Source organism: Salvelinus fontinalis, chromosome 2 (assembly GCF_029448725.1).
Source record: "Salvelinus fontinalis isolate EN_2023a chromosome 2, ASM2944872v1, whole genome shotgun sequence".
Classification (NCBI taxonomy): Eukaryota; Metazoa; Chordata; class Actinopteri; order Salmoniformes; family Salmonidae; genus Salvelinus; species Salvelinus fontinalis.
In genome coordinates this window covers 74,052,704-74,080,674 of record NC_074666.1, presented here as the reverse complement: position 1 = coordinate 74,080,674, position 27,971 = coordinate 74,052,704, and the positions used below count along the sequence as shown (strand labels likewise).

Below are 27,971 nucleotides of genomic sequence, written 5' to 3'. Positions count from 1 at the left end.
CAGACCTCAACCCAATACACATCTTTTGGATGACATGGAACGGGCTGTTTACAGCATGAATTAACCGCTGTTGAATCTGCAGCAACTGCATGATGCCATTGTGTCAGTGTGGACCAACATCCCTGTGGAGCGTTTCCGACACCTTGTATAATGCCCTGAAGAATTTTTTTCATGTTGCCCTCTGATGTCCTCGGCCTCCCACCTTGATTGAGGAAAAATAGAGGAGCAATAGAGAACATTTGTGCCATGTCAGAGGACACCTGGACCACCTATCGAGATATGCCTTTGTTAAGAAAATCAGGTGATAAATGAGCTGAAAAGGAGACTAGAGTTCTGTGGGTATTCCACTAAAACCCCTACATCTTCTCTGATCCAGACGTGGTGTCCTTAATCTTGTAGAATGATGCCAATACAGCTTACACATGTTATGGCAAGAGGATGAAGCTAATTTATACTAGGAAGTGATTACAATTATGCCTTGAAATGTATTATGACATAAACACAAACATTGTATGACTTTGATAACGATCTGAGCAGCTGTATTTTGATAAGGTGTTTTTCAAACATGTACTGTGTAACTATGTATACTCTAATTATTTCAAACATGTTAGTGGTACCACCCCTGTCACGACTTCTGCCGAAGTTGATGCCTCTCCTTGTTCGGGCGGTGTTCGGTGGTCGACGTCGCCAGTCTTCTAGCCATCGCCGATCCATTTTTTCATTTTCCATTTGTTTTGTCTCGTTTTCCCACACACCTGGTTCTCATTTCCCTCATTATGTGTTGTGTATTTAACCCTCTTCCCCCCCATGTCTTTGTGTGGTATTGTTTATTCTAAGTGCTTGTGCACATTTTGTTTGACTGGTGCGCGTCGGGTTATTGTGCCCCTACTTTGTATTTCTTATGCCGTTGGTTTTACTATTAAACTGCTCCGGCTATTATCAAGTTCTGCTCTCCTGCGTCTGACTTCCCTGCCACCAGATAAGCACCCCTTACAACGCCACAGAGGAATGATAAGAGTGTGACAAACAACAGACGGGAAGACTACTCATCTACTCAACCAGCTAGACCATATCATTGTAGCCTACCTCATTTGTCCTTGCCTAGCTTCACATGTACAACATGTTGGACAAGGCATAAACAACTTGTATGTGTTCATGTGACACAATTATAACAGTTGTTTAAACATTTTTACATTTCATAGTTTGCTTTTTCTTATAGAAGTTTAGCAAAATAATGTTGGTGTTAGACTTACTGAAGAAAAATGTGAAATCATGATTTATCAAATGGACTGTTCATAGAGTGTAGAAACAGAGAGTTGAAATAAAAGCATTATCACTCAAACACAAATAAAAAAAATACATGATCACACGACCTGTTTTGAGTGTCATATTATTTAATAAAATAACTGGTAAAAAGATACACCAGAGTACTAACCACATGAGGCTGCTGAGGGGAGGACGGCTCATAATAATGGCTGGATTGGAATATATGGAATGGTAACAAACACAAGGAAACTTTGTGTTTGACATGTTTGATACCATTTCATTTATTTCGTTCCAGCCATTAGTATGAGCCCGTCCTTCCCAATTAAGGTGCCACCAGCCACCTGTGGTACTAACCATTAAAACCTCATCGCTTGAGACTCTAAACAAACTACTAAAACATCTCCATACAGTATGTACATCCATTAAAAACATTTGATTCAAAATATGGAGTGCTTAGAATATATGAAAAACATATACACTGAGTGTACAAACATTTGGAACACCTACCTAATACCCCCCTTTCCCTCAGAACAGACTAAATTCGTCAGGGCATGGACTCTACAGGTGTCGAAAGCATTCCACAGGGATGCTGACCCATGTTTACGCCAATGCTTCCGACAGGATGTCCTTTGGGTGGTGGACCTTGATACACACAGGAAACTATTGAGAGTGAAAAACCCAGCAGCTTTGCAGTTCTTGACACACTCAAACCGGTACACCTGGCACCTACAACCCATAACCCTTTCAAAGCACTTAAAGCTTTTGTTTGCCCATTCACCCAATCCATGTCTCAATTGTCTCCAGGCTTACAAATCCTTCTTTAACCTGTCTCCTCCCCTTCAGCCACACTGACTGAAGTGGATTTAACTTCTTATGGCTGCAGGGGCAGTATTGAGTAGCTTGGGTGAAAGGTGCACATAGGTGCCCATAGTAAACTGCCTGCTCCTCAGTCCCAGTTGCTAATATATGCATATTATTATTCATATTGGATAGAAAACACTCTGAAGTTTCTAAAACTGTTTGAATGATGTCTGTGAGTATAACAGAACTCATATTGCAGGCAAAAACCTGAGAAAAAATCCAAACAGGAAGTGGGAAATCTGAGGTTGGTAGATTTTCAACACAACCCCTATTGAACAAACAGTGGGATATGGATGAGTTTGCACTTCCTACGGCTTCCACTAGATGTCAACAATCTGTAGAACCTTGTCTGATGCCTCTACTGTGAAGTGGGGCCGAAGGAGACAGGAAATAGTCAGGTCTACCATGCCCTGGCCATGCTCTGACCATGCGCGTTCACATGAGAGGGAGCTCTGTTCCATCGCATATCTGAAGTCAATGTAATTCTCCTGTTGGAACGTTACTGAAGATTTATGTTAAAAACATTCCAAAGATTGATTCAATACATCGTTTGACATGTTTCTACTGACTGTTACGGAACTTTTTGACATTTTGTCAGCTTTTAGTGAACGCGTTTCTGACTTTGGATTCGTTTACCAAACACGCTAACAAAAATATCTATTTGGACATAAATGATGGACATTACCGAACAAAACAAACATTTCTTGTGGGAGTCCTGGGAGTGCATTCCGACAAAGATCAGCAAAGGTAAGTGAAGATTTATAATGCTTTTTATGAGTTTTGTTGACTGCACAATTTGGCGGGTAAATGTATGGCTTCCTTTTGTGGCTGAACGCTGTTCTCAGATTATTGAATATTGTGCTTTTGCCGTAAAGCTTTTTGAAATCTGACACAGTGGTTGCATTAAGAACAAGTGTATCTTTAATTATATGTAAAACATGTATCTTTCATCAAAGTTTATGATGAGTATTTATGCTATTTGACGTGGCTCTCTGCAATTTCCCAGGATATTTTGGAGGCATTTCTGAACATGGCGCCAATGTAAACTGAGGTTTCTGGATATAAATATGAGCTTTATCGAACAAAACATATATGTATTGTTTAACATGAAGTCCTATGAGTGTCATCTGATGAAGATCATCAAAGGTTAGTGATTAATTTAATCTCTATTTCTGCTTTTTGTGACTCCTGTCTTTGTCTGGAGAAATTACTGTTTTTCTGTGATTTTGCGGTGACCTAACATAATCGTCTGTGGTGCTTTCGCTGTAAAGCCTATTTGAAATTGGACACATTGGTGGGATTAACAACAAGATTACCTTTAAAATGGTATAAAATACATGTATGTTTGAGGAATTTTAATTATGAGATTTCTGTTCGAATTTGCTGTTCGAATTTGGCGCCCTGCACTTTGACTGGCTGTTGTCAAAACATCCCATTAACGGGATTGCAGCCATAATAAACAAGTAACATCAATAAGGGATCATAGCTTTCACCTGGATTCACCTGGTCAGTCAATGTCATGTTTTGTACACTAAGTGTATATTTCAATATTACCTATATTAACACTACAAAGTAATTCCAAAATAGTTCTTTACAACTGAAAATATATACAGTATATGTGACTTATTTCATAAAAAAATGTAAGTAATATAAAAAAGTGTGTTATCGATGTACTTAATGTCAATAAGTTACTGCAATTGTACATACTCTAAGAACATGTGATTTTTAAAGCCACTGTAACATTGCCATACTTAACAATAACCAATGTTAACAGAACAAAAACAGTATAAAGTCTTATGGGTAATGCCATTTAACCTATCCCTCTCCAGTATGTCAGAATATTAAACCTATTGTCTTTGTATGTTATGGATCATTCTGACCTGACAAGTCAAACATAAATACGGTATTATACATTGACAGTTGCTCTGCTTGACACCTGCACTTTAAAAAGGGGAACAGGTTATTCAGCCCTATACAGGGTTGACAATAACAGAACCGCCCCATTCTGCTACAGGGAGTAGAGTTTGAGCTGCTCCTCCATGTCTCCCTCAGTCACCTCCCCTAGTGCCTCCTGGTTCTGCATCAGCAGGAGAAAGATGGCCGCCAACTGATCGTTTTGCACCCTAGAACAGATACACACAGACATGATGGCATCGCTTCCAATGCCTGGGTCTATATGACACACTTACAAACTCACACTCATCAATACACACAACAGATACATATAACAAAAACTCAGTGTACACAAACAACACGTGACATCCCAAAACACACACACATGGTTTATCTATGTTTGTGTGTAAGACATACACATACAGTGGCTTGTGAAAGTATACACCCCCCTTGCCATTTTTCCTATTTTGTTGCCTTACAACCTGGAATTAAAATTGATTATTGGGAGAGTTTGTATTATTTGATTTTCTTTTGCAGCAATTACAGCTGCAAGTCTCTTGGGGCATGTCTCTATAACCTTGGCACATCTAGCCACTGGGATTTTGCTCATTCTTCAAGACAAAACTGATCCAGCTCCTTCAAGTTGGATGGGTTCCGCTGGTGTACAGCAATCTTTAAGTCATACCACAGATTCTCAACTGGATTGAGGTCTGGGCTTTGACTAGGCCATTCCAAGACATTTAAATGTTCCCCTTAAACCACTCGAGTGTTGCTTTTGCAGTATGCTTAGGGTCATTGTCCTGCTGGAAGGTGAACCTCCGTCCCAGTCTCAAATCTCTGGAAGACTGAAACAGGTTTCCCTCAAGAATTTTCCTGTATTTAGTGCAATCCAGCATTCCTTCAATTCTGACCAGTGTCTCAGTCGATGCCGATGAAAAACATCTCCACAGCGTGATAATGCCACCACCATGCTTCACTGTGGGGATGGTGTTCTCTGGGTGATGAGAGGTGTTGGGTTTGCGCCAGACATAGCATTTTCCTTGATGGCCAAAAACCTTCTTCCATATGTTTGGGGAGTCTCCCACATGCCTTTTGGCAAACACCAAACGTGTTTGCTTATTTCTTTCTTTAAGCAATGGCTTTTTTCTGGCCACTCTTCTGTAAAGCCCAGCTTTGTGGAGTGTACGGCTTAAAGTGGTCCTATGGACAGATACTCCAATCTCCGCTGTGGAGCTTTGCAGCTCCTTCAGGGTTATCTTTGGTCTCTTTTTTGCCTCTCTGATTAATGCCCTCCTTGCCTGGTCCGTGAGTTTTGGTGGGCGGCCCTCTCTTGGCAGGTTTGTTGTGGTGCCATATTGTTTGCATTTTTTAATAATGGATTTAATGGTGCCCCGTGGTATGTTCAAAGTTTCTGATATTTTCTTCTAACTCAACCCTAATCCGTACTTCTCCACAACTTTGTCCCTGACCTGTTTGGAGAGCTCCTTGGTCTTCATGGTGCCGCTTGCTTTGTGGTGTTGCAGATTTCAGAACAGGTGTATATATACTGAGATCATGTGACAGACCAAGTGACACTTAGATTGCACACAGGTGGACTTTATTTAACTAATTAGGTGACTTCTGAAAGTAATTGGTTGCACCAGATCTTATTTAGGGGCTTCATAGCAAAGGAGGTGAATACATATGCACGCACCACTTTTGTTTTGTTTAAAAAAAAGTTAAAAATAAATAAATAAATTCCTTCTTCATTTCACTTCACCAATTTGGACTATTTTGTATGTCCATTACATGAAATCCAAATCCATTTCAATTACAGGTTGTAATGCAACAAAATAGGAAAAACACCAAGGGGGATGAATACTTTTGCAAGGCACTGTAGGTGTACCTAGTTGGGCACTGTGTGTCTTCTAATGTTATAATAAACACAGCTATAAAACATTTCCTGGGGTAGACAGGTGCTTCAGTTTATTATTGTCATCATTCACATACTGGACTTTTACAGGCTGCCCAATGAAAACACCTCAAAAGACCTTCTTCTAGAGGGCTTCAATCTCAAGTCCCACTGAAGTTAACACCTACCTGACAAAGGCACGTCTTAAACATACAAAGCCCTACTAGTTACCAGAAATAATATGTTGAGTGGTGCAATGAGAACGGCTATTATTGGGTATGTACATAGAGATATTTGAAGTTATGATATCATCAATCCATGTATGACCTTATCTGGCTTACATAGAAAGATTCAATACATGACATACTGATTAGCATTGTGTTGTATGTAAATGTACTACAAAGTAGGTGAGCAAAACTCAATTAAATGAATTTACTGCTTTTAATTAGATGTGCTGATATGGAAAAATGGGTGGATTACTGGGTGGAAATGAGTATGAGGCTTAAACAAGCATTTGTTTTAGACAAACTGGCTTTTAATAGTCAAGAGTTTACAAAAGCCCAAAAACATAATGTTTAAACAAAACTTTTCAATCTCTCTACAAAAATCACTACGGGTTGTCATACACATATTCCACTTTAGCCATTCTAACAACCGAGCTCCAGTCCCATATGAAAAGAAGCCCATTCATTGTCAGTGTGCATTGGTTACATACTTATAAAGTGACAAAAGCCCCAATGATCGTCAGAGTCAGGACAGGAGTGAGATATATGGTTCTCTCAGCATTCAGAATGCCATCATTAGGATATTCGGATGTTACTGATTGGCATTTGTTACATTACTTAGTGTCTGGGACTGGCTCACAATGGACAGTGGCCACACAGACCAAGACTTGGGTAGAGGGGGCCTTTGCATGCAAATCACTTGTCATGGCTTTAAATCACAGTTTCATATTTTAAAACAATGAAAAACAACACAACCCTTCCCTACCCCTTCACCCATAATAGCTATTTAAACACTTCCTTACTGTATTGGTATTGCAATGGTCATCCATTTCTTCTAAACCAGTGGTTCCCGACTTTACTTTTTCGGGAACTTTTTTTTGCACACCCCACACGTCATACTCTGTAATAAGCATGGATGTATTATCTTCAAACGTTCCTTAGTGACTATCAGAGTCTCAGAATTCAGAAGGAATAATTCCTGCTCTAATCAAAAGGATAGACGCCACCAGTAAGACAGCAGATAGAAAGCGAAGGGGGCGGGGACTAAAGATTCACATAGGCACTTGTGTGTTTAGTGTAATGCAACATGCTATTCACAGGCAGAATTGAGCAATAGCCTTTAATTCACATCCCTCAAAAGTAAGAAAGAAGAGGGGAGAGGACAAAAAGCAACATATTTTCCATATCAACAGCAAAGTTGCCAGACAATCAACAGAAGACATCGCTCTTCTCAGCAGAGGTTTCAAAAGGTTCTTCTTCAGTGATCACTTTTCACAAAACAAAGTAAAAAATAGAAAGGTGTGGGGTGTAGAGTCATTCCTTTTCTTCATCGCCTACTCAGCTGCACTGGAAAAAAGAGAGTACTAATATATCAGTACAATGTGGTACAGTTTAATCTATTGACAAATATAGGTATTTCATTGATATTACTAGCCAGTTATTGTTATTAGTTTAAGAGTCAGAAATGTTAAGTAGTTGAAGTATTGGAATTTGATCAAACTCGTGACTTGGAAAAGAGTGAGATCACTCACCATTGTCAGGGTTGTTATTTCAGCATGCATCAGGGTTCAGTAGGTTTCAAGAGACCTAAAGCAGACAGTGCTCTGACCAAAGGTTGATCAAAACACACCCGGAAAATAGCATACCACCATAGAATACCCCCCACCACCACCACCTCCAACTGGTGTACGGTGAAGTTGCCACTAGATGCTGATTTTGGGTCAGTTTTGCATGTTCCTTACTAATTAGGGTTGTGAGAGGGGAAGCTGATCCTAGATCTGCACTTGGGAGAAACTTCACCCCGGAGCACCACAGAGTTCCCAGGCAGGTTAGATGGCAATGTGTGAGATGCATGCCATTTGAAAGGTTAGTATGTCCTAATTAGTGCAATGTAACAAAGAGACCAGATTATCATATGCTTTCTAATAGCTGCAGCAGGCATGTGAATGTGACAGCTGAACAATTATCTATTGAAACAAGCATTCCTCCCCTAGCAGCCTGGTCTCATATACACTTACTATGTTACGTCTAGTCTATCTGGGACACTCCACTTAGTATGATACGTTACGTTTCGTACGGCCTTTGCAGACTGTACAATTTTAGCGATTTTATGCCACAACTTTGCCGTCCCAAACAAAATGTCTACGTGGCTGACAAATTCTTAGGTCGTAAACGATTGTCGGATGTCTTGGCTCGTTCAGTGTGACAGGGTCTAGGTCTGACGATTTAAGTGCCCATTAAGTACCGCTACGTGCAATCGTAGGCTCCGACAAAGTTCTTGTGGTGTCCACATTTTTTGTCCTTTATCGCGTAGTGTGGCTGGTGTTATGAGCTGATCCCGGTGACTGACCAATAAGAAGACGGCCGCCACTGAGTATGCACACAACAATAAAATTATTGTGAATAGTCAGATTAATATAATAGTTTGAAATAAACGTTTAGCCCACATGCTGTGCAAAAAGAACGATTTCCCTGTAAATAATCTTGTTTATATGACACATCTGAAATTAGGCTACCTGGTGGGATTTCGATAAATGAACAAAATCGCCAATCAAATTAAACGTTCAGACATATAAAGTTTGTATGCGAAAACTATTTCTAAGATGCCTACTTGAATTTATTCAGAACTCACTTCACTCACAAGCATCGAGTGAGGCTTGCGCTGCTGGTGCTGGCACATGCTCAGATCAAATACACCGCTGCAGGCAAATTGCAGAATGTGACGACAGAACTGAAGCAAATCGTACAATCTGGCCAGGTTGATATCAAGATTTTAATTTGGTAACGTCGCACAGTGTAACGTGATAATCGTTAAAGACTGAATCTGACATACAGTCTGCAATTGCTGTAGCCAATTCCTGCAGACAAATTAATAGTGGCCTCGTGGGTGGAATGTTATTAATATTTTTCATAATTAATAAACTGAAAATCTGATATTTCTATGTCAAACGGTTTTTATATATTTCAGTCTTCTGTGATGTATTTAAAGTGCATTATTGGGATGCAAACTCAAAACTTTATAAATTTCAACTCTATATCTGACATGGTACAGGCGTCTTCTTTTTTAAGCCCATAACAATGTGTGTGAGGTGTATATTTGGGGCGGCAGGTAGCCTAGTGGTTAGAGCATTGTGCCAGTAACCGAAAGGTTGCTGGATCGAATCCCCGAGCTGACAAGGTAAAAATCCGTCGTTCTGCCCCTGAACAAGGCAGTTAACCCACTGTTCCCCGGTAGGCCGTCATTGTAAATAAGAATTTGTTCTTAACTGACTTGCCTTGTTAAATCATTTAAAAAATACTTTGGTGTCAAAGTAGTTTTGTTTAAGACTACCAATAAACAGTCTGTGTGACCCTGATTTAGCCCACTGCAGTAAAAGGTTATTAAGGCAAAAACGAAAGTCGGGTGGTTGGCCGGGGTGGATGGGTGGTTGGCCACGCGAATGTCTAGCCACCCAAAGGTTGCGTTTTCAAGTCTCAGCCCAGACAACTCTTGCATTTTAGCTAATTAGCTACTTTGCAACTACTTAGTACTTTTTTAGCTACTTTGCAACTACTTAGCATTTTAGCTAACCCTTCTCCTAACCCTAACCTTAACCTTTAGTCTAGCTAACGTTAGCCACAACAAATTGCAATTCGTACCATATCATAAGTTTAGCAATTTTGTAACATATCATACGAATTAAAATTTGTCACATATCATACAAAATGGATTGTGGACATCTACAAATTAAATCCGGGACACTATCATACTATTAGAGTGTCCCGGATTTACATTGACTATGTTACGTCTACCCCTGAGTCTAGGTTGCCCCTAGATGTAATAATGTTGTAATTGGAGATAGGACAGGCATACAGTAATACACATTCTAGATAGACCTACAGACACTGGTAGGCTGAACATAAACAGTTTATGAGCAAAACATTTGTTGGGAAGATACCTATATTCCAGTGAGTCAGCCTTATTGCAATAATAATGTTGATCTTTATTTGTCAAGTAGAGACAATCAACATGGCTTGCAAATAGTGGCCTGACTTTCCTTTTCAGGCTACACTGATCAAATGCTGTCACCATCTGGAATAAAAATGCATTTATAGTGAAAGCATTTCAGCTCACACAGACACAGTAAAAACAATCCCCAATTTAAGTGTCTCACTACCTCGATATTGCCTGCAGAGGGACCAATGGTATAGCAGCAAAGGTCTAAGGTTCAGGGCTCAGCTATAATTCAACTTCAAAACTGCTCTCTGCAAGCAACCCTGAGTGTGTACAAGCGCAGCTGTTGGCACAAGATTAGTTCTAATTTTGCAGGTGGCTCCTACAATCAGAGTGGTCCTGATTAAAAGTCCCACCCAACCATTAAATTATGAAACTCTTTAATACTATCATAGCAGCCATTTTGGGTGTGCAGTAAGTGAGTAACTGATTTTCTCTCAGGCATCTGTTTAGCAGGTGCCACGCACCACCAACCAATTCCAAATGGATTCCCCTCTGGCACCAGCATTAAGAGGTAAAGAATGTGCCTCTGTGAATGATTCCTCACAGATGTCATCTCAATAGAAGGTGGTGGTGGCGGGGGGGGGGGGGGGGGGGGGGGTCTCCCCTGCAGCACTGATGATGACCCACATTGGTGCCCCAGTGCAGTATTTCCTATGAGCGCAGGACCCTTTGTTTTCAATGGCCGTGAGACAGCAGCATATGATAACTATTAACTGTATCCTTAGGGAACCTGAAGCTCCAGGATATTAGACTGTCTGAAGACACAGGGGGGCGTAGATGGGGGGGGATGTTTGGGAAGTGATGTACAGTGCATTCAGAAAGTATTCAGACCCGTTGACTTTTTTTCACATTTTGTTACGTTACAGCCTTATTCTAAAATGGATTAAATTGTAAATTAGGAATTTATTTTAATTTTTTATAAATTAGCTAAAATGTCTAAAAACCTGTTTTCGATTTGTCATTATGGGGTACTGTGTGTAGACTGAGGAAAATAAAATATTTAATACATTTTAGAATGGCTGTAACGTAACAAAATGTGGAAAAGGGTAAGTGGTCTGAAAACTTTCCGAATGCACTATAGGTCTGGTGGTTGATGGCGGGGATCAAACAGAAAGTGTAATATAGACAGGATAAAGCAAGCTCTGCCAGAATGTGCCCAGATGCGTGCTCTACCACATCAGTGGAAGCCTATCAGTGGCTAACAGGTCCCTTCAAAAACAAAAGCCACCAGCCCAATCGCCTGGTGGCAAGGTACACTGTTGGTGATGTCATACTAGTGTAATCAGTAAATGGGTAAATGCATCGATACACACTGCTTTCACCAGAGTCATATACACAGTGCCTTCGGAAAGTATTGAGACCCCTTGACTTTTTCCAAATGTTGTTACGTTACAGCCTTATTCTAAAATGTATTAAATAGTTTTCCCCCCTCAATCTACACACAATACCCCATAACGACAAAGCAAAAACAGTTTTAGACATTTTTGCAAATTTATAAAAAATACAAAACTGAAATATGACATTTACATAAGTATTCCGACCCTTTACTCAGTACTTTGTTGAAGTACCTTTGGCAGCGATTACAGCATAGAGTGTTCTTGGGTATGACGCTACAAGCTTGGCACACCTGTATTTGGGGAGTTTCTCCCATTCTTCTCTGCAGATCATATCAAGCTCTGTCAGGTTAGATGCGCAGCATCGCTACACAGCTATTTCCGGGTCTCTCCAGAGATGTTCGATCATGTTCAAGTCCGGGCTCTGACTGGACCACTCAAGGACATTCAGAGATTTGTCCCGAAGCCACTCCTTTGTTGTCTTGGCTGTGTGCTTAGGGTCGTTGTCCTGTTGGAAGGTGAACCTTCGCCCCAGTCTGAGGTCCTGAGCGCTCTGGAGCAGATTTTCATCAAGGATTTCTCTACTTTGCTCTGTTCATCTTTGCCTCGATCCTGACTAGTCTCCTAGTCCCTTCCGCTGAAAAACATCCCCAAAGCATGATGCTGCCACCACCATGTTTCACTGTGGAGATGGAGCTAGATTTCCTCCGGAAGTGACGCTTGGCATTCAGGCTAAAGAGTTCAATCTTGGTTTCATCAGACCAGAGTGTCTTTAGGGGCCTTTGGGCAAACTCCAAGTGGGCTGTCATGTGCCTTTTACTGAGGAGTGGCTTGCGTCTGGCCACTCTACCATAAAAGCCTGATTGGTGAAGTGCTGCAGAGATGGTTGTCCTGGAAGTTTCTCCCATTTTCACAGAGGAACTCTAGAGCTCTGTCAGAGTGACCATCAGGTTCTTGGTCACCTCCCTGACCAAGGCCCCCACGATTGCTCAGTTTGGCTGGCCTGCCAGCTCTAGGAAGAGTCTTGGTGGTTCCAAACTTCTTCCATTTAAGAATGACGGAGGCCTCTGTGTTCTTGGGGACCTTCAATGCTGCAGACATTTTTTGGTACCCTTTCCCAGATCTGTGTCTCGACACAATCCTGTCTCGGAGCTCTACGGACAATTCCTTCGACCTCATGGCTTGGTTTTTGCTCTGACATGCACTGTCAACTTTGGGACCTTTATATAGACAGGTGTGTGCCTTTGCAAATCATGTTCAATCAATTGAATTTACCAGAGGTGGACTCCCATCAAGTTGTAGAAACATCTCAAGGATGATCAATGGAAACAGGATGCACCTGAGCTCAATTTCGAGTCTCATAGTAAAGGGTCTGAATACTTATGTAAATAAGGTATGTTTTTTATATATATTGGCAACAAAATAATTTTTTTTCGCTTTGTCATTATGGGGTATTGTGTGTAGATTGTATTTTTATTTATTTTATCCATTTTAGAATAAGGCTGTAACGTAATAAAATGTGGAAAAGGTCAAGGGGTCTGAATACTTTCCAAAGGCACTGTACATATGTACTGTATATGGCTCTGCCCTTCACCAGTGATGGCGTGCCAGTCACACAGTGTGTCACACCCTGGGTAGTGGGTGAGGGGAGCAAGGAGAGGGAGGTGAGGTGGTATTTTTGAGACTTGGGAGAGGATAAGAGGCTCTGGGGGGGGGTTAAATTTGAATGATACCTTACCCATAATCCTTCCTAACTCAGTGTGCTTGTCGATGTTGCTTATAGAGAGGTAAAGTCAGGTGTGAGCTCTATCCTGAAAAGATAAAGGCAGGGTGAAAGCTGTTATGTAGCAGCACAGAACTCCACACAATTCCACAGCTTGGAAACAGACAACTTAACCACAGCTTTGTCCCCAACGTTGGCACTTATGGCAATGCAAATAGGTTTCACATGCTTACATCTTTTCCACATAAAACCTAGTGCCAAAAGGAAAACATTGCACTGAGCTTTATGAAATCAAGTTTAGGCCAAAGTTGTGGTTGAGTTTAATTCATGGTTGGTGTGGTGAGCAAGTACATGCTGTGCTCTTGTGTGTAAACACATAAGTGAACGGCACAGGGATTTAGTAACATATAGCTGGGTTTGGGGCTGGAATGGGACTATAGTTAATCGTATAAGGATGTATTAATACATCGTTGGTCATTTAAAACTATGAGTCACTGCTCAGGCTTCAAACAAGAGTGGAAGCATACTCCCCAAAAAAGACAAAGAAAAACATTCCTGAAACGCAGGGCCCACATGCCTTTCCTCCCTTCCTCCTTCCGCAGCTCGCAACTCCATGGGAACATAACAAACCAACAGAGCCAAGCATGGCAGATATTTTAAGACCTTGATTAAATTCCTGTGTTAGAAGGCACAAGCCACCAATCACATGGCGTTTAAGACATCCACTCCCCTCGCTATAGAAACTGGGGAACCCCCCCCCCCCCCCCCCAAAACGGTAAGTGCTGCTATTAATCCATGTTATTGCCACACCCCTAAACAGAGTCCACATCCGCCCCCTGCACGCTCACTCACTAAGTCATTCCAACCCCCAGCAAGCATTGGGCCCCAGGCTCACTGCACCGCTCCTCTAGCAGAGAACAGGACTGGCTAAACCAAAAGATAGGAGGCATCTTGAGGTGTTACATCACTTAACACCTCCCTCCCTCTGCTTATGCAAGTTCAAGCCCTAGGATGTGAGAGAGAGAGGAAGAGAGAGAGGCTGTTCGCTCCCTATGCCGGCCTCCCACCACAAGCTCACCCCAGTATGTAGGATGATGTTTAGCATCATAAACTAACAGTAACCTTTAGGCTTCAAAACAAGCAGTCTTTGTTGTTGTTTTAGTCTCCTTAAGTGCCCCTCAATTTTCTTCAGTGAAGTTCACTAATCTTATTTTACAATCTGGTGACCTATAAAGATACAGAACATCCCACCGCACACACTGGTTGAATCAACGTTGTTTCCACGTCATTTCAATGAAATTACTTTCAACCAATGTGGAATAAACGTTGAATTGACGTCTGTGCCCAGTGGGATGTCTCAAGTCTACATTTATTTTGAGGGAGTTAGTAGTTACAGGTATAAAGTCTTGAAAGTCCCTCACTGCTTTGGTGGGTTATTGGTTTAACTGTCCACTGTGTGACCAACCACCTCCGATGTTGTCATAGATGTGTCATAGATGTTGTCATAGCACCTAAATGCCAGGTCAACACACAATGACAGGATAGGGGAGGGAGGAAGAGAGGGAGAAGGTGGTTGCATTGGAATGCAGTAGGAGGATAGGTTAACTGGAGTCATGCTACAGTGCCAGGAGGAGGGGGGGGGGGGGGGGGGCACTCACCTCTGCTCCTCCTCCATCTCCTCCTTGGTCATCAGCTTCTCCAACTTGCTAATCTTCATTCCTGGGGTAAAGTGCACCTCAGCTGATGCCATGTCATAGAAAACAGGAGGGACCATGGTCAACACACACTTACACATCATTCATACATACAGTACACACACGTGCATGTTCACACAAACGCACGCATGCACACACACAGATAAATGTTTGGAGGATTTCTAAGTCCTCTGGGACCTCCGTGGCTGTTAGTTACAGTCCTGTTGTTGCTACAGTATATCAGGATTACAGGAAGGACACACAGTGGTAGAGTACAGTCAAAACAGAGCCAAGAGGGACCGTGTGGCCGTAATTCAATTCAGAGTCAGATGGCTGATTCACTTTTATGTGAACCAACGTCACTGATTCAATTTACAGTACACAGAGTGACATTACAACACTGTGCTATTGGTGGAACCAGACCCCAACAGTCCCGTGTCTTAGTGAGGCAGTTTGTCTCTCATTTAGAGGAATACACTTTACTGATACAGACAGCGGTACAAACCAGGTCATATCCTATAGACAGGTCTGATAGTGAAAGAGACACTGTTCAGTTTTTCAAGGAGTCCATTCTACCGAGAAGATACAAGCTCAATAATTAGATGTAATGTGGTGTTTCATGTAACACCTGAAAGGGTACATAGAGTACTTAAACATGATCACAGGATGACAAGAGTTAAGACCTCACATAGTTGTAGCTCCATGGAACTGCATGACGGTGAACTAGTGTTCATTTTCTGTCCTTAGGTAACTGTCAACTTCAAATGCAATAAATACACTGAGTGTACAAAACATTAAGAATGCCTGCTCTTTCCATGACATAGACTGACCAGGTGAATCCAGATGCAAGCTATGATCCTTTATTGATGTCACTTCTTAAAATCCACTTCAATCAGTGTAGATGAAGGGGAGGAGACGGGTTAAAGAATGATTTTTAAGCCTTGAGACATGGATTGTGTATGTGTGTCATTCAGAGGTTGAATGGGCAAGACAAAATATTTAAGTGCCTTTGAACAGGGTATGGTAGTAGGTGCCAGGCGCACCGGTTTGTGTCAAGAACTGCAACACTGCTGGGTTTTTCACGCTCAACAGTTTCCTGTGTGTATCAAGAATGGTCCACCACCCAAAGGACATCCAGCCAACTGAACACAACTGTGGGAAGCATTGGAGTCAACATGGGCCAGCATTCCTCGGGAACGCTTTCGGCACCTTGTAGAGTCAATGCCCTGACGAATTGAGGCTGTTCTGAAAGCAAAAGGGCTGGGGTGCAACTCAATATTAGGAAGGTGTTCCTAATGTTTTGTATAATCAATGTACATTCCTTGCTAACCAGTTTGTTCTAAAAACCAAACGTACATTTTCTCTTTATTTGGAAAAAGACGCCTAACAAAACAAAAAACACTACAAAAACAAACTGTGAAGCTAAAGGCTATGTGCCCTAAACAAAAGTCAACTTCCCACAAAACAGGTGGAAAAAAGAGCTACCTAAGTATGGTTCTCAAATCAGAGACAACGATAGACAGCTGCCTCTGAGAACCACACCCAGCCAAACACAAAGAAATAGAAAACATAGAAATAAAGAAACTAGAATAAAGAGAATAAAAACCTCTATGGCCAGGGTGTGACAGATCATCCATCCATGTCACTTAATGAAACTCATGTTTCACTGTCAATCAACAGTTAACTGTTGGTGAGGTGGAGACATGAGATCAAATTTGGCCTCAAAGTCAACATGTTTCCCCTTTACCATCTCAACATGCAAAACGGCAGCTTTACTATATGTTTTGTCCTGGAATGGAATTCTCCCCTGCACACACATACAGTGATGATTGCCCGCTAGCAGCAGCAGTGGTCAGTATGCTATTCAGTGAGGATATACTGTAAGGCAGGGTTCCCCAACTGGTGGCCCTCTGGCCGAATTTGGCCCACAGGTGATTTGGACTTACAAAACAACAGCAAATCAGTTCCAAGTTATTTTAATTTTGAAAATCTATTCCAAAGTATTGCCACTCATAATAGAGAGATATACAGTTATGTGATCGTATACTATGTTATTATGTTTTAGTCAAATATGATACAGTATTTGTTTGGGATTTTTGCAGTCAATTTGCAGTCTACAAATAATTTGTAACAAAAGGAGGCGTCCAACCGAAACCTAGTCAGACATATACGTGACAGTATAAAAGGCCATGTAGGCACAAAGCTCTTGTGTTCCGTGTGGCTCAGTTGGTAGAGCATGGCGCTTGCAACGCCAGGGTTGTGGGTTCAATTCCCACGGGGGGACCAGGGTTCAATTCCCACGGGGGGACCAGGAGGAATATGTATGAACTTTCCAATTTGTAAGTCGCTCTGGATAAGAGCGTCTGCTAAATGACTTAAATGTAAATGTAAATGTGTTTGTGTGGCTGTATTATACAGTATTCCAGGGAGGCATGACCTCTCACCTGGAAACACTTACTAATCTGGCAAAATGAAACCTGCCTCAATGGAGACCTGGGGCCTCGAGGGATCAGAAAAGACCTGACTGAAAGACAAAATGGTGGCTGGTTTGAATGCATGACTCAGTTCCAGTAAAAGGAGGGAAAGTCTCAAGACTGCAAGGGGATGTGTCAGTGGAGGATATACCCCCACAGTGTATATACAAGCCAGTGTATCTGCTAGCCACCCCAGATCCAGTTTAAATGAGGATTTACTGGGTATGCAGTGATGTGCATCCGGTTAATGCATTAGGGCCCTTTGAGGTTGGTTTGATGCAGTTAGTCATTGCTAATGTCAATCCATTCAGGGAGTCAAACTTGATCTGCTTTTGTACAACTGACTGTACCCACAGCTGACAATTAGCTGACACCAAAAAACGATTAAAACATACTACCATTGCTCTCAAGGTCCTCTGGCTCTGGCACGAAGATGGGCTCAGGGGTGGGTTCCCTCGCTGGCTTGGGTTCCCTTGCTGGCTCAGGGGAGAGCTCTCTGACGGGGACCTCCTTCATCACAGATACAGGTTCAGGTTCGGCGATGAGCTCAAGGATGGGCTCCTCAACAACGACTGGGATGGGCTCTGGCTCAGTGATGGGCTCAGGCACGGGTTCTGGCTCAACCACGGGCTCTGGCACAGCCTGCAGGGACAAAGTGTATAACAGATATAATCTACTGTACACCTTAAATGCTGTTTAAAACAATGGAATTGTGATTAATATTGAGCAAGAAATCTGACCACGAACATTACTTTGTTTTCCAATGGCCTTCAATGGTCAGTGTAGCGGCTAATGTAGGTTAATAGGGAATTGTGTTGTATTCCCAACCTAGCAGTCCTAGGTTCTAAATATAGCAGAGCTTTAGGCTAGATTTGTTTCTATAGTACCGGAGACAATTACATTAGTGGAACCAACTGCTCACGGTAATAACAATAAAAATGGATGAGTGTTGTTTGTCATGTATAGCCTCCTGGGGAATATAAGACAGAGATGACTGAGCCCAGTGATTGTATATGAGAACTCATCAGCTCAACCAGTACTGACTTTGGGAAACTGCCAAGAATAGAACCACTGAACAGAACTCATGCAAAAATACAGAGGGAATGTCTGTCAAATTGTCACTTAAGACAACAATAGGACACCCCCATAGTATCCAAATTGCCCCAGTCTATAAGGAGTAGGTCTATGGTGGGGAAATATGGCCATATACTTAAACAGTATCGCATCCCACATTCTGTAAAAAGTAGAAAAGGCTTTTTTCTGCTCTGAAATTGGTGCTGGAGGGACATAACCCAGAATAAACCCAGAATATCATCCTTCACATGCTGAAATGTAAAACCTGCATATTTTGTGCAAACCTCTACAAATTGCTGACTCAACTGCTGAGCTCTGTGGACGTGATAACCTCTTGACACATTGTAATGGTTATTCTATGAGTGACAGCTGTCATTTGCAGCTCTCTTTCAGGTTCTTGTTTAGTGGCTGTGTCCTCTCTGTATGCCGCCTGCCAATGACACAGGCACAAATAAACCCCCCTTCAATCCATCTCCTCCCCTCCCTCTCCAGAACTTTCCCTAGCCCTGACAGAACTGGATTCCCAGGAACTCACACACATACAACGCACCAAAAATATATTTTAATGCTTTTGGTGTCTGATACTTGGGAGAACTAATCTCACAGTGAGGACGCAGAGAGACACTGAGGTCACATATGGGGACACAGTGGGCTCAGGGCTTGACGCGCTGCCAGAGGCCTCCTGTCATCTCTGATCAGAGTAACAATGGCTAAAGCCTAGAACTACGAGTATAAGTAGGGTGCTCATTTACAGTAAAGTCCAGCTCTAAAGTAGTTTTAAATTCTACAAATGTAGAAGACCAAAGTGACAAAGTGAAGGAAAGAAGCTGAAGGCGATTTAATCAAAATATTAAATGTTTTGTTGACATTTCTGCCTGTGGCGGTTCATATTTGTGTCTGTATAAATTGTCCACATGACTTTAAAGTGTATATTAAATTTAGCAGAGGAAGCTCATGGCCACCTGTGTCACAACCCTACCCCTCCACTTGGAGCAGACTTTATGACGATGGACATGTCGACTAACCCACCACAGTAACAAATGGTAGTAGACAGAGCAGGACAGCGGCATGGATTCTACCAGGCCCAACTGTGTCCCATAGCCTAACCCTGAGCAGCCCTCTTTAGACTACTCACACCCAGCCACTGGAATGGAATCCATTTAGCAGACCTACCCACCAACAGCCTCTTCCCCTCTGTCACTGAATTCCTCAGCTATTAAACACCAAAATACTCCATGCATAAGACCCAACTCACACATTGACAAAAGCTATCTTATTCAGGGTCATAATAGGGCTGAATGTAGGTCTATAGAATCCCTTTAGAGCAATGGTAGTCAAACCTTTTCAGCGGGGACCACATTTTTTGGGACAGAATTTCTCGCGACCCCACCACAATCTTAAAATCGTTAAATGTAGATTTTATATTAATAAATAAACTTCCATTCATTGCATTTTGATTTCTTATCAAAATGAAAATAAACCAACAAATAAATTTCCTCAAAAACCCCACTGCAGTTCCACTGACCTTGAATACCACTGATTTAGAATGAGATGATGCATTGCTCACATTTTGTAAGTCTAAGATTCAGCATCATCACCAATACTCCATTTTTACATCTCCTAATTTGGTCAGAGAGCTCTCTCTAGTAGAAGTGTATGAGGTCATTATTCCATTCTGCATCAGTCATCATCTCTTAGGCTCCTCAAGTAACTTCATTTTTCTAACGGTGTCTGTACCACCCAGACACCAAACGTAGTCCAAGAGCTGTAAGATGGTTTGCAGAGGATTTAGGGCCCTGTTAACAACTGCCTGTCCAATTAACCCCTCACTCAGCTCATACAGTGACATTGACTTCTGACCTCATGCTGTAAATGTGGCATCCACTGACATGCACTCAGCCATTTTGGGTCAGTACACTCTTAGAAGTTTTTTTTTTGGTTCCAGGTAGAACCTTTTTGTCTTAGCGTGTATGGGCCATGAGCACATCAAATCAAATTGTATTTGTCACATGCTTTGTAAACAACAGGAGTAACAATAACGGTTATATACAGGGAGTACCAGTACCGAGTCGATGTGCAGAGGTATGAGGTAATTGAGGCAGCTATGTTCATATAGAGAGGTAAAGTGACTAGGCAACTAGATAGACAGTAGCAGCAGTGTATGTGGTAAGTGTGAAAGTGTGTGTATGGGTGTATGTGTATGTGAGCTCAGTATGCATGTTTGCATGTGCTATGTTTGGGTGGGCGCATGTAGTGTGTATGTGTGTGTGTGGGGGGTGTCAGTGTAAGTATGTGTGTGTGTGTGGGGGTAGAGTCCAGTGTGAGCATAGAGCCAGTGCATTTGATGAGCTATTCAGCAGTCTTGTTTAGCAGTCTTATGGCTTAGAGGTATAAGCTCTTCATGGTCCCTTTTCTTCCAGACTTGGTGAACTGGTACCGCTTGCTGTGTGGTAGCAGACAGAACAGTCTATGGCTTGGGTCACTGGAGTCTTTGACAATTTTATGGGCCTTCTTCTGACACCACCTGGTATAGAGGGCCTGGATGGCGGGGAGCTTGGCCCTAGTGATGTACTGGGCCATACTCACCACCTTGCAGTTTTCGTACCAAGCTGTGATGCAGCCAGTCAAGATGCTCTCAATGGTGCAGTTGTAGAACTTTGAGGATCTGAGGGTCCATGCCAAATCTTTTCAGCCTCCTGAGGCGCATGCTCTGAGTACTCGTTCTGGTATTCCGTCTGGCCCATCGGCCTTGTAAATGTTATCCTGTTTAATGGTCTTACATCGTCTACGGAGAGCGAGATCACACAGTTTTCCGGTACAGCTAATGCTCTCATGCATGGTTCAGTGTTGCTTTCCTCGAAGCGAGAATAGAAGGCATTTAAGCTTGTCTGGTAGGCTTGCGTCGATGAGCAGCTCACAGCTGAGTTTCCCTTTGTAATCTGTAATAGTTGGCAAACCCTGCCACATCCATTGAGCGTCAGAGTCGGCGTAGTAGTATTCGATCTTAGTCCTGTATTGATGCTTTGCCTGTTTGATGGCTCATCGGAGGTCGTAGCGGGATTTCCTATGTGTCCAGATTAGTGTTCCGCTCCTTGAAAGCGGCAGCTCTACCCGTAGCTCAGTGCGGATGTTGCCTGTAATCCATGGCTTCTGGTTGGGGTATGTACGTACTGTCACTGTGGGGACGAAGTCGTCGATGCACTTATTATGAAGCCAGTGACTCATGTTGTAAACTCCTTAATGCCATCGGATGAATCCTGGAATATATTCCAGTATGTGCTAGCAAAACAGTCCTGTAGCTTAGCATCCGCTTCATCGGACCACCTTCGTATTGAGCACGTCAGTAGTACTTGCTATTTTAGTTTTTGTTTCTAAGCAAGAAGCAGGAGGATAGAGTCATGATCTGATTTGCCAAAGGGAGGGTGAGGGAGGGCCTTGTATGTGTATCTGATCAAGAGTTTTGCCGCCTCTAGTTGCACAGGTAACATGCAAAAAAATACAAATGAAATGGATTTCGGTTTCCCTACATTAAAATCACCGGCCACGAGAAACGCCAACCTCTGGATGTGCATCTTGTTTGTTTATGGCCCTATACAGCTCGTTGTGTGGTCTTACTGCCAGCATCGGTTTGTGGTAGTAAATAGACAGCTGCATAGCTGTGTACACCTGATACCTGGCATCTGCAACGATGCACAGACCACTGTCAGTGAAGGAGGCAGAAGAGAATGATACCTCTCTGCAAGTGGATACTGAATAACGTGGCTACCTTTATAGCAACAATAAACAGAAGGGTGATAAACTGCATTGGTCTCACTGGAGAACCTCTTAAGAGTTGTTGGGGTAGGGCCCTTGGCCCGCCAAGTGAAATTCTAGCTGCCCCAGGGAACTTAGAGTGCTACCGCGCCCCTTGAGTGGGTGTTGGGCAAGGGTGGTGTTGATACCACACCTCTGATGTAGCGGGATGAACTTTGTGTATTTACTGTCCACATCATGACTGCATCAGCTGAGAATTCAGCTGAAGCCCCTTGGGTGTATTGTACCCTCTCCTTTACATTGTCCATGCCAGTTCTCTTCTCTTCCTCCATTGATATGACCAGGGGGTACCAGGCTGGTTGTGTCATGTTGTTGCAGTCCATCAGACAATCCCCTGAAAAGAGGTTCAGGGCAATGGGCCAAGGCATCTGGGGTGGAATAGTGTCCTGTTGTCTCAGCAACCTCCCACCCCTGCTCTGTGTCTCTGCGTACACACAGACACATTGTTCCCCCAAAGCCACTGCCTTATCGGTGGCTGATATTACCAATGAATGAAACAACGACAAACATACCTCGACAGATACCTCGACAGATATACAGCGAGGAACATTCGGTGGGGTAGCATGAAGCCAATTAGTGTTCAGAACTCTCAAGTGCAGAGCTAGCCATAGGGTGTTGCTAATAGAGGTGTTGTTAACAGGCACAAACACACACAGCTTTGTGTCCTGGCAGTCAATGGTCACAGTGTGCTGTGACGGCCTGCAGGAATGAGATCCTACTCCATTGTGCCATCGATGACATCACCACTGGACCGGAGACCGTGGGTGAGGTTTCATTTCAGCATGTCATTGGCTCTGAATTGAGTCCAAATGTTGATTCTCACGAATAATGATTGACTTAGGATAGGTTTGATTATTACTAAAATTATACAAATAGTTTTGCCCTTGTTCTGTTATCCGAAACAGCTGACTTTTATTAAGTAAGAACATCCTCAATGATTGAGGCCACATGACGGCAATCAAAAGAGTGAATCACATGATACAGTTTATCTGTTGTTTTGGCAGAACAATACAGAGCCAGAGCAGCAACACTTCTGTAGGAAACAGCTCAACCCACCAGGACTTCCTCCACACATACCAACACTGTATAGAAAGCAGCACTGTTTAGACATACAGTATACAGCACTGCAGTTGACGGTAGCTTTTAAGAGGAACTACCTGCCAAGAGGCCTGTGCAGGCCTGGCCAATGAACTTACAAAGAGCTGCTGTTTCTTAGCTTTTCACTGGGGGATTGGCTAACCTTTTAAGAATGGAAATGACTCCCTCATGCTTCCTCTCTCCCCCTCTCACTCCGGCACTGGGCAGACCTCCTCCATTCCTCTGTGTTGACTTGTCTAGCGCACCGCGCAGGGCCCAACACGGCCAGAAAAGACACCGGGGTTTCAGCTCTATGGTCAGTCAAGCTAGGGAGAGAGGGAGTCAGTGCCCACTACAGTGTCAGTGCCAACTGCCAACTTCTTGTCATGGGCCAATGCCCGTGTTACAGAGGGGAATTAGCAGTTGTAATGTGATGTGAAGCCATGGCATTGTCTTCTCATGGGGATGGGTGCCTGCCTGGATCTGGTTGTGAAGTCCAGCTGGAAAAGGGAAGGACAACAGGGCCCAGAGCAGACTGTAGCTCCAGCGTGCATGCAGAGGTAGGTAGGCAGAGAAACGAGGGGAAATACCAGAAGAGTTAGGTCAGCGGAGAGCTTGACCAATGAGTAAGCAGCCCTGCAGATTCCATCACAGGCTACTGTTAGGAGTCTGACGAACACACAAGAGAGCAGAGAGCTGAGGACTGTTCTGAGAAACACTCCCTAGTCTCCTCTTGTAGTCTGTGTACTATACACATAACTCCCACTGTGTACTGTCTTAAGATAACTCAGATTTACTTATGAACTACCCTCATGGGACAACTGACAAACATTGGATTTACCCAATGAGCACTCAAAGGGTACCATACATTGGCCCTTATATACTAAGAATGTTTTGCCTGCATAAAAACACGTTAACAGCCTTTGACAGGCAGCAAACTACTTCTGGATAACAGTGTCCTCCATGCTGCATCTGACAAAAGAACAGCTGTCTCCAGCTGTTGCCTGTGTATCTCTGCCGTCTCAGCGTGAGCAGTGAGTTAGCTAGCAGGCCCAGACACATTCACATCTATAGTATGTTTCAACACGATGGAAGAGGTTAGAATAGAAGGTGCAGAGAGAGAAGAACATCTGCAACACATTTTGGGTTTGTAAACAATTTCTTGAGTGTTTTACATGTTCATTTAAATAAAGCAAAAAAGTCACACTTGTGAAAAGACACAATCAACATTTGTGTCTTTTCAGGGTGTAGAGGGTGTAGAGTGTCGCAGCCATTGGAACATGGAAAACAAGAAAGGATGTTTATGGGGGCAGGGTGTAGAGTGTCGCAGCCATTGGAACATGGAAAACAAGAAAGGATGTTTATGGGGGCAGGGTGTAGTGTCGCAGCCATTGGAACATGGAAAACAAGAGAGGATGTTTATGGGGGCAGGGTGTAGAGTGTCGCAGCCATTGGAACATGGAAAACAAGAAAGGATGTTTATGGGGGCAGGGTGTAGAGTGTCACAGCCATTGGAACATGGGAAACAAGAAAGGATGTTTATGGGGTCAGGGTGTAGAGTGTCGCAGCCATTGGAACATGGAAAACAAGAAAGGATGTTTATGGGGGCAGGGTGTAGAGTGTCGCAGCCATTGGAACATGGGAAACAAGAAAGGATGTTTATGGGGGCAGGGTGTAGAGTGTCGCAGCCATTGGAACATGGAAAACAAGAAAGGATGTTTATGGGGGCAGGGTGTAGAGTGTCGCAGCCATTGGAACATGGAAAACAAGAAAGGATGTTTATGGGGTCAGGGTGTAGAGTGTCGCAGCCATTGGAACATGGAAAACAAGAGAGGATGTTTATGGGGGCAGGGTGTAGAGTGTCGCAGCCATTGGAACATGGGAAACAAGAAAGCTGTTTTACTGCTCATCAATCTCAGCCAGAAGCATACTACAGTATCTCTGCTACCTTAAGGCTAACCCTGACACGTATACACATCTATAGAGTGCATATATCACCAGATCGTTAAGTGGGGAGCATTGAGGAGAGAAGGGGGAAGTCTTAATCTCAAAACACAATACAGACATTGACAAGGCCTGGATACTGGGAGTTAATAAGTCATGGCCCCTGATTGGTCACTATACGCTGACGTGTCTGTGTACATGTATGTATGTTATACTGTGTGCTCCTCCACGACACGTGCGCACACACACACACACACACACACACACACAACGTTCCAACGCTGCTACAGCTTGAGTATGGAATAATGGGCTTTAGTGGATATTGTTTCCTTTCTGGTTTTGACGGGGCCACGATAACATGTGGCATATTCACAGACTACTATAGTTGTAGGGTACCGTTAAAAAGGTTTGCAGACCCGACCCATAACAAGCAAAAAAAGACTGCTGAATATTCAATACTCTCTTTCCTTGTTTGTTACCCTCTGTCTATGGCAATGTGCCATTGAACATTTGATGGAGAAAGTACTGTTCAATACTGTTGATGGAGTATAGTGAGGATATGGAAGAATGACTGTGGGTTGGCTTCTGATCTTAATGTTTCTCTTTACATTTGTCAGCGGCTGCTCTATAGCGGCTGCTCTATAGCGGCTGCTCTATAGCGGCTGCTCTATAGCGGCTGCTCTATAGCGGCTGCTCTATAGCGGCTGCTCTATAGCGGCTGCTCTATAGCGGCTGCTCTATAGCGGCTGCTCTATAGCGGCTGCTCTATAGCGGCTGCTCTATAGCGGCTGCTCTATAGCGGCTGCTCTATAGCGGCTGCTCTATAGCGGCTGCTCTATAGCGGCTATGCTAGTCTATAGGGTTTAAGAAGGGGGTGTGTCCAGGACAGTAACACACATTTATGAGCACCTTACACTGACCACCACACCCAAAACAACACAGGAGAGTGATAGTGAGAGAAGATTAAGGAACAGAAATGTAAAGTTCAAACAGAAGGGAAGACTATGGACGTGACACAGAGCATGCCTCTGCTGCTAAGCACACACACAGACATACAGGAGAAACACGAGCAGACAGAGGGAATGAAGGAGAGGAGAGGGGGAGAGAGGGTTGGGGTAATGATAAGGGAACACTTTTAGCAAAGCAAGCAGCACAGGAAAGAGCCCCAAATTCCACAGCTCCAAGATGTAGCCTTGGTCACAGAGCTAAGGTTGAGTGATTTTAGAACTCTATACCTCCAGTTAAAATGTAAATATGCAGTTTATATTACATTTGTGCAGAGTAATGCAGGTTAGCTACCAACATGGTAAATGAGAGGCCAGATCAATGATGTGAAACCGGTAAAACATACACACACATGTTATTGTAGATAATATTAGACTTCAAACTTGTGCAGAGCGGAGCAGTGCATGGTGGTTTTCTAATGTGGTAAATGAGAGCCCAGCCCCAGATCATTGATGTGAACTGATGCTGATGGTGATAAAAGTGGAGAGATAAAACAGACCCCATGTTATTTTAATCTAGCCCCTCAGAAAGCCAGCCACACGAGGTGCCATGCCATTGGTACTGTATGTAGACTCGCCAGTGAGCTCCCCCAGCCCCAGGGCTGCAGCAGCACAACTTGGCTGGGTCCCATATAGCAGGCAACTGAGAAAAGTTATGTCTCTCATAACAGAGAAGGCAGTATGGGCTGGGTTTGATGTATGATGTGGCAAATGACTGCTTAAGCAGTGCGTAAATGGCACAACTTTACACAAAATTTGATTTAAAACGATATTGATTTAGAATAGTTTCAATTTAAAAGTAGAGCAATTGCAGTGTTTTCTGGCCAGGTACTATGCAACAAAGCTGTGGTCAGTTCATGAAGTTCTGGAGAGTTGCCAACGAGTCACTTCATCACCTTCAAACCAATTAGTCTAATAATTACCTATGCCCAGATGTTCTATTCATAACACTTCAATGAAGCTAAACAGAATATCTTACCTGAACCTCGAGGATCATTTCAGGCTCTTTAACTGTCTCTTCTTCTGCAACATTGATCTCTTCAACTACTGGGGCAACTGTTACTGGCTCGGTTAGAACTTCAGCTTCTACCACTTGTGGGGGTACCATCTCCACTTTTGGTACTTCCACTACTCCTACTGCAGGTGTCAATGCTCTGGAAGGAGGAATGTCGTCTCCGTTGCCTACTTTAACCCTCTTCTTCTGCCCCTCTGGTAGTTTTTTGGGGATGAATTTGGCTGCCAAGACAACAGCAAGAATGGTAAAGAAGAGCGCAGGGAGAATGATAGACGCGTCAAGTTCCATGATGGTAGAATTATTTAAGGTTCACTTGACAATTGTTTTCTGCAGATGTAATAAATATAATTTTTATGTGTACATGCAAAATTGTCTTTCTTGTTGCAGATGCCAGCTGGTGTGTAGGTCAGAGTGTAGTCCCGCGCGCACTGTAGATCATCTCACCGCGCTTCCACTAAACACACTCGTATAAACCTGATGGTGTAAACGCAGGCTATAAAGCTGAGCGTAATTTCGGTCGCGTTCCCCTGCTCAGACGTTGCATTCATCAACCAATGGTTGCGTGCAACGTCATAGACCGTGGCGTCGGACACCAGCTTGCTATAACGGTGGTTTCAAGAGAACTTGGAACCTGGAAAACTATTTTTCTCAGACGGAGCTCGGTTTTTCCCAGTTGTCTTGAACTCA

The 27,971-nt window shown here is 43.1% G+C and overlaps 1 protein-coding gene across 8 annotated transcripts; it reads right to left on the bottom strand.

The window, feature by feature from the left end:
* Positions 1–1,376: 1,376 nt before the first annotated feature.
* LOC129825461 (cytadherence high molecular weight protein 1-like) lies at positions 1,377–27,971 on the bottom strand. 8 transcript variants are annotated; one of them, XR_008754863.1, is made up of 6 exons: positions 27,249–27,967; positions 17,756–17,999; positions 14,848–14,929; positions 13,205–13,277; positions 7,668–7,722; positions 6,425–7,482 (listed from the first exon to the last, which is right to left on the bottom strand). XR_008754863.1 is itself a non-coding variant. In XM_055885602.1 (5 exons), exons 1-4 carry the CDS (start codon positions 27,570–27,572, stop codon positions 13,244–13,246), a joined length of 684 nt encoding a protein of 227 aa, XP_055741577.1. In that variant the 5' UTR covers positions 27,573–27,967; the 3' UTR covers positions 4,162–4,250; positions 13,205–13,243. The 8 variants fall into 8 exon arrangements, 6 of the variants coding, with proteins under 6 accessions (XP_055741552.1, XP_055741577.1, XP_055741567.1 ...); XR_008754864.1 differs by having other exon boundaries at positions 6,425–7,477; XM_055885602.1 differs by lacking the exons at positions 6,425–7,482; positions 7,668–7,722 and adding an exon at positions 4,162–4,250.

Coding starts and splice junctions, on each gene's coding strand:
- LOC129825461 (XM_055885577.1), bottom strand. CDS start 27,572: ATGGAACTTGACGCGTCTATCATTCTCCCTGCGCTCTTCTTTACCATT. Junction 18,000..27,248: donor AAATGATCCTCGAGGTTCAG/GTAAGATATTCT, acceptor TTGTCCCTGCAG/GCTGTGCCAGAGCCCGTGGT. Junction 4,251..14,847: donor GAGATGGAGGAGGAGCAGAG/GTGAGTGCCCCC, acceptor TATCTGTTCTAG/GGTGCAAAACGATCAGTTGG.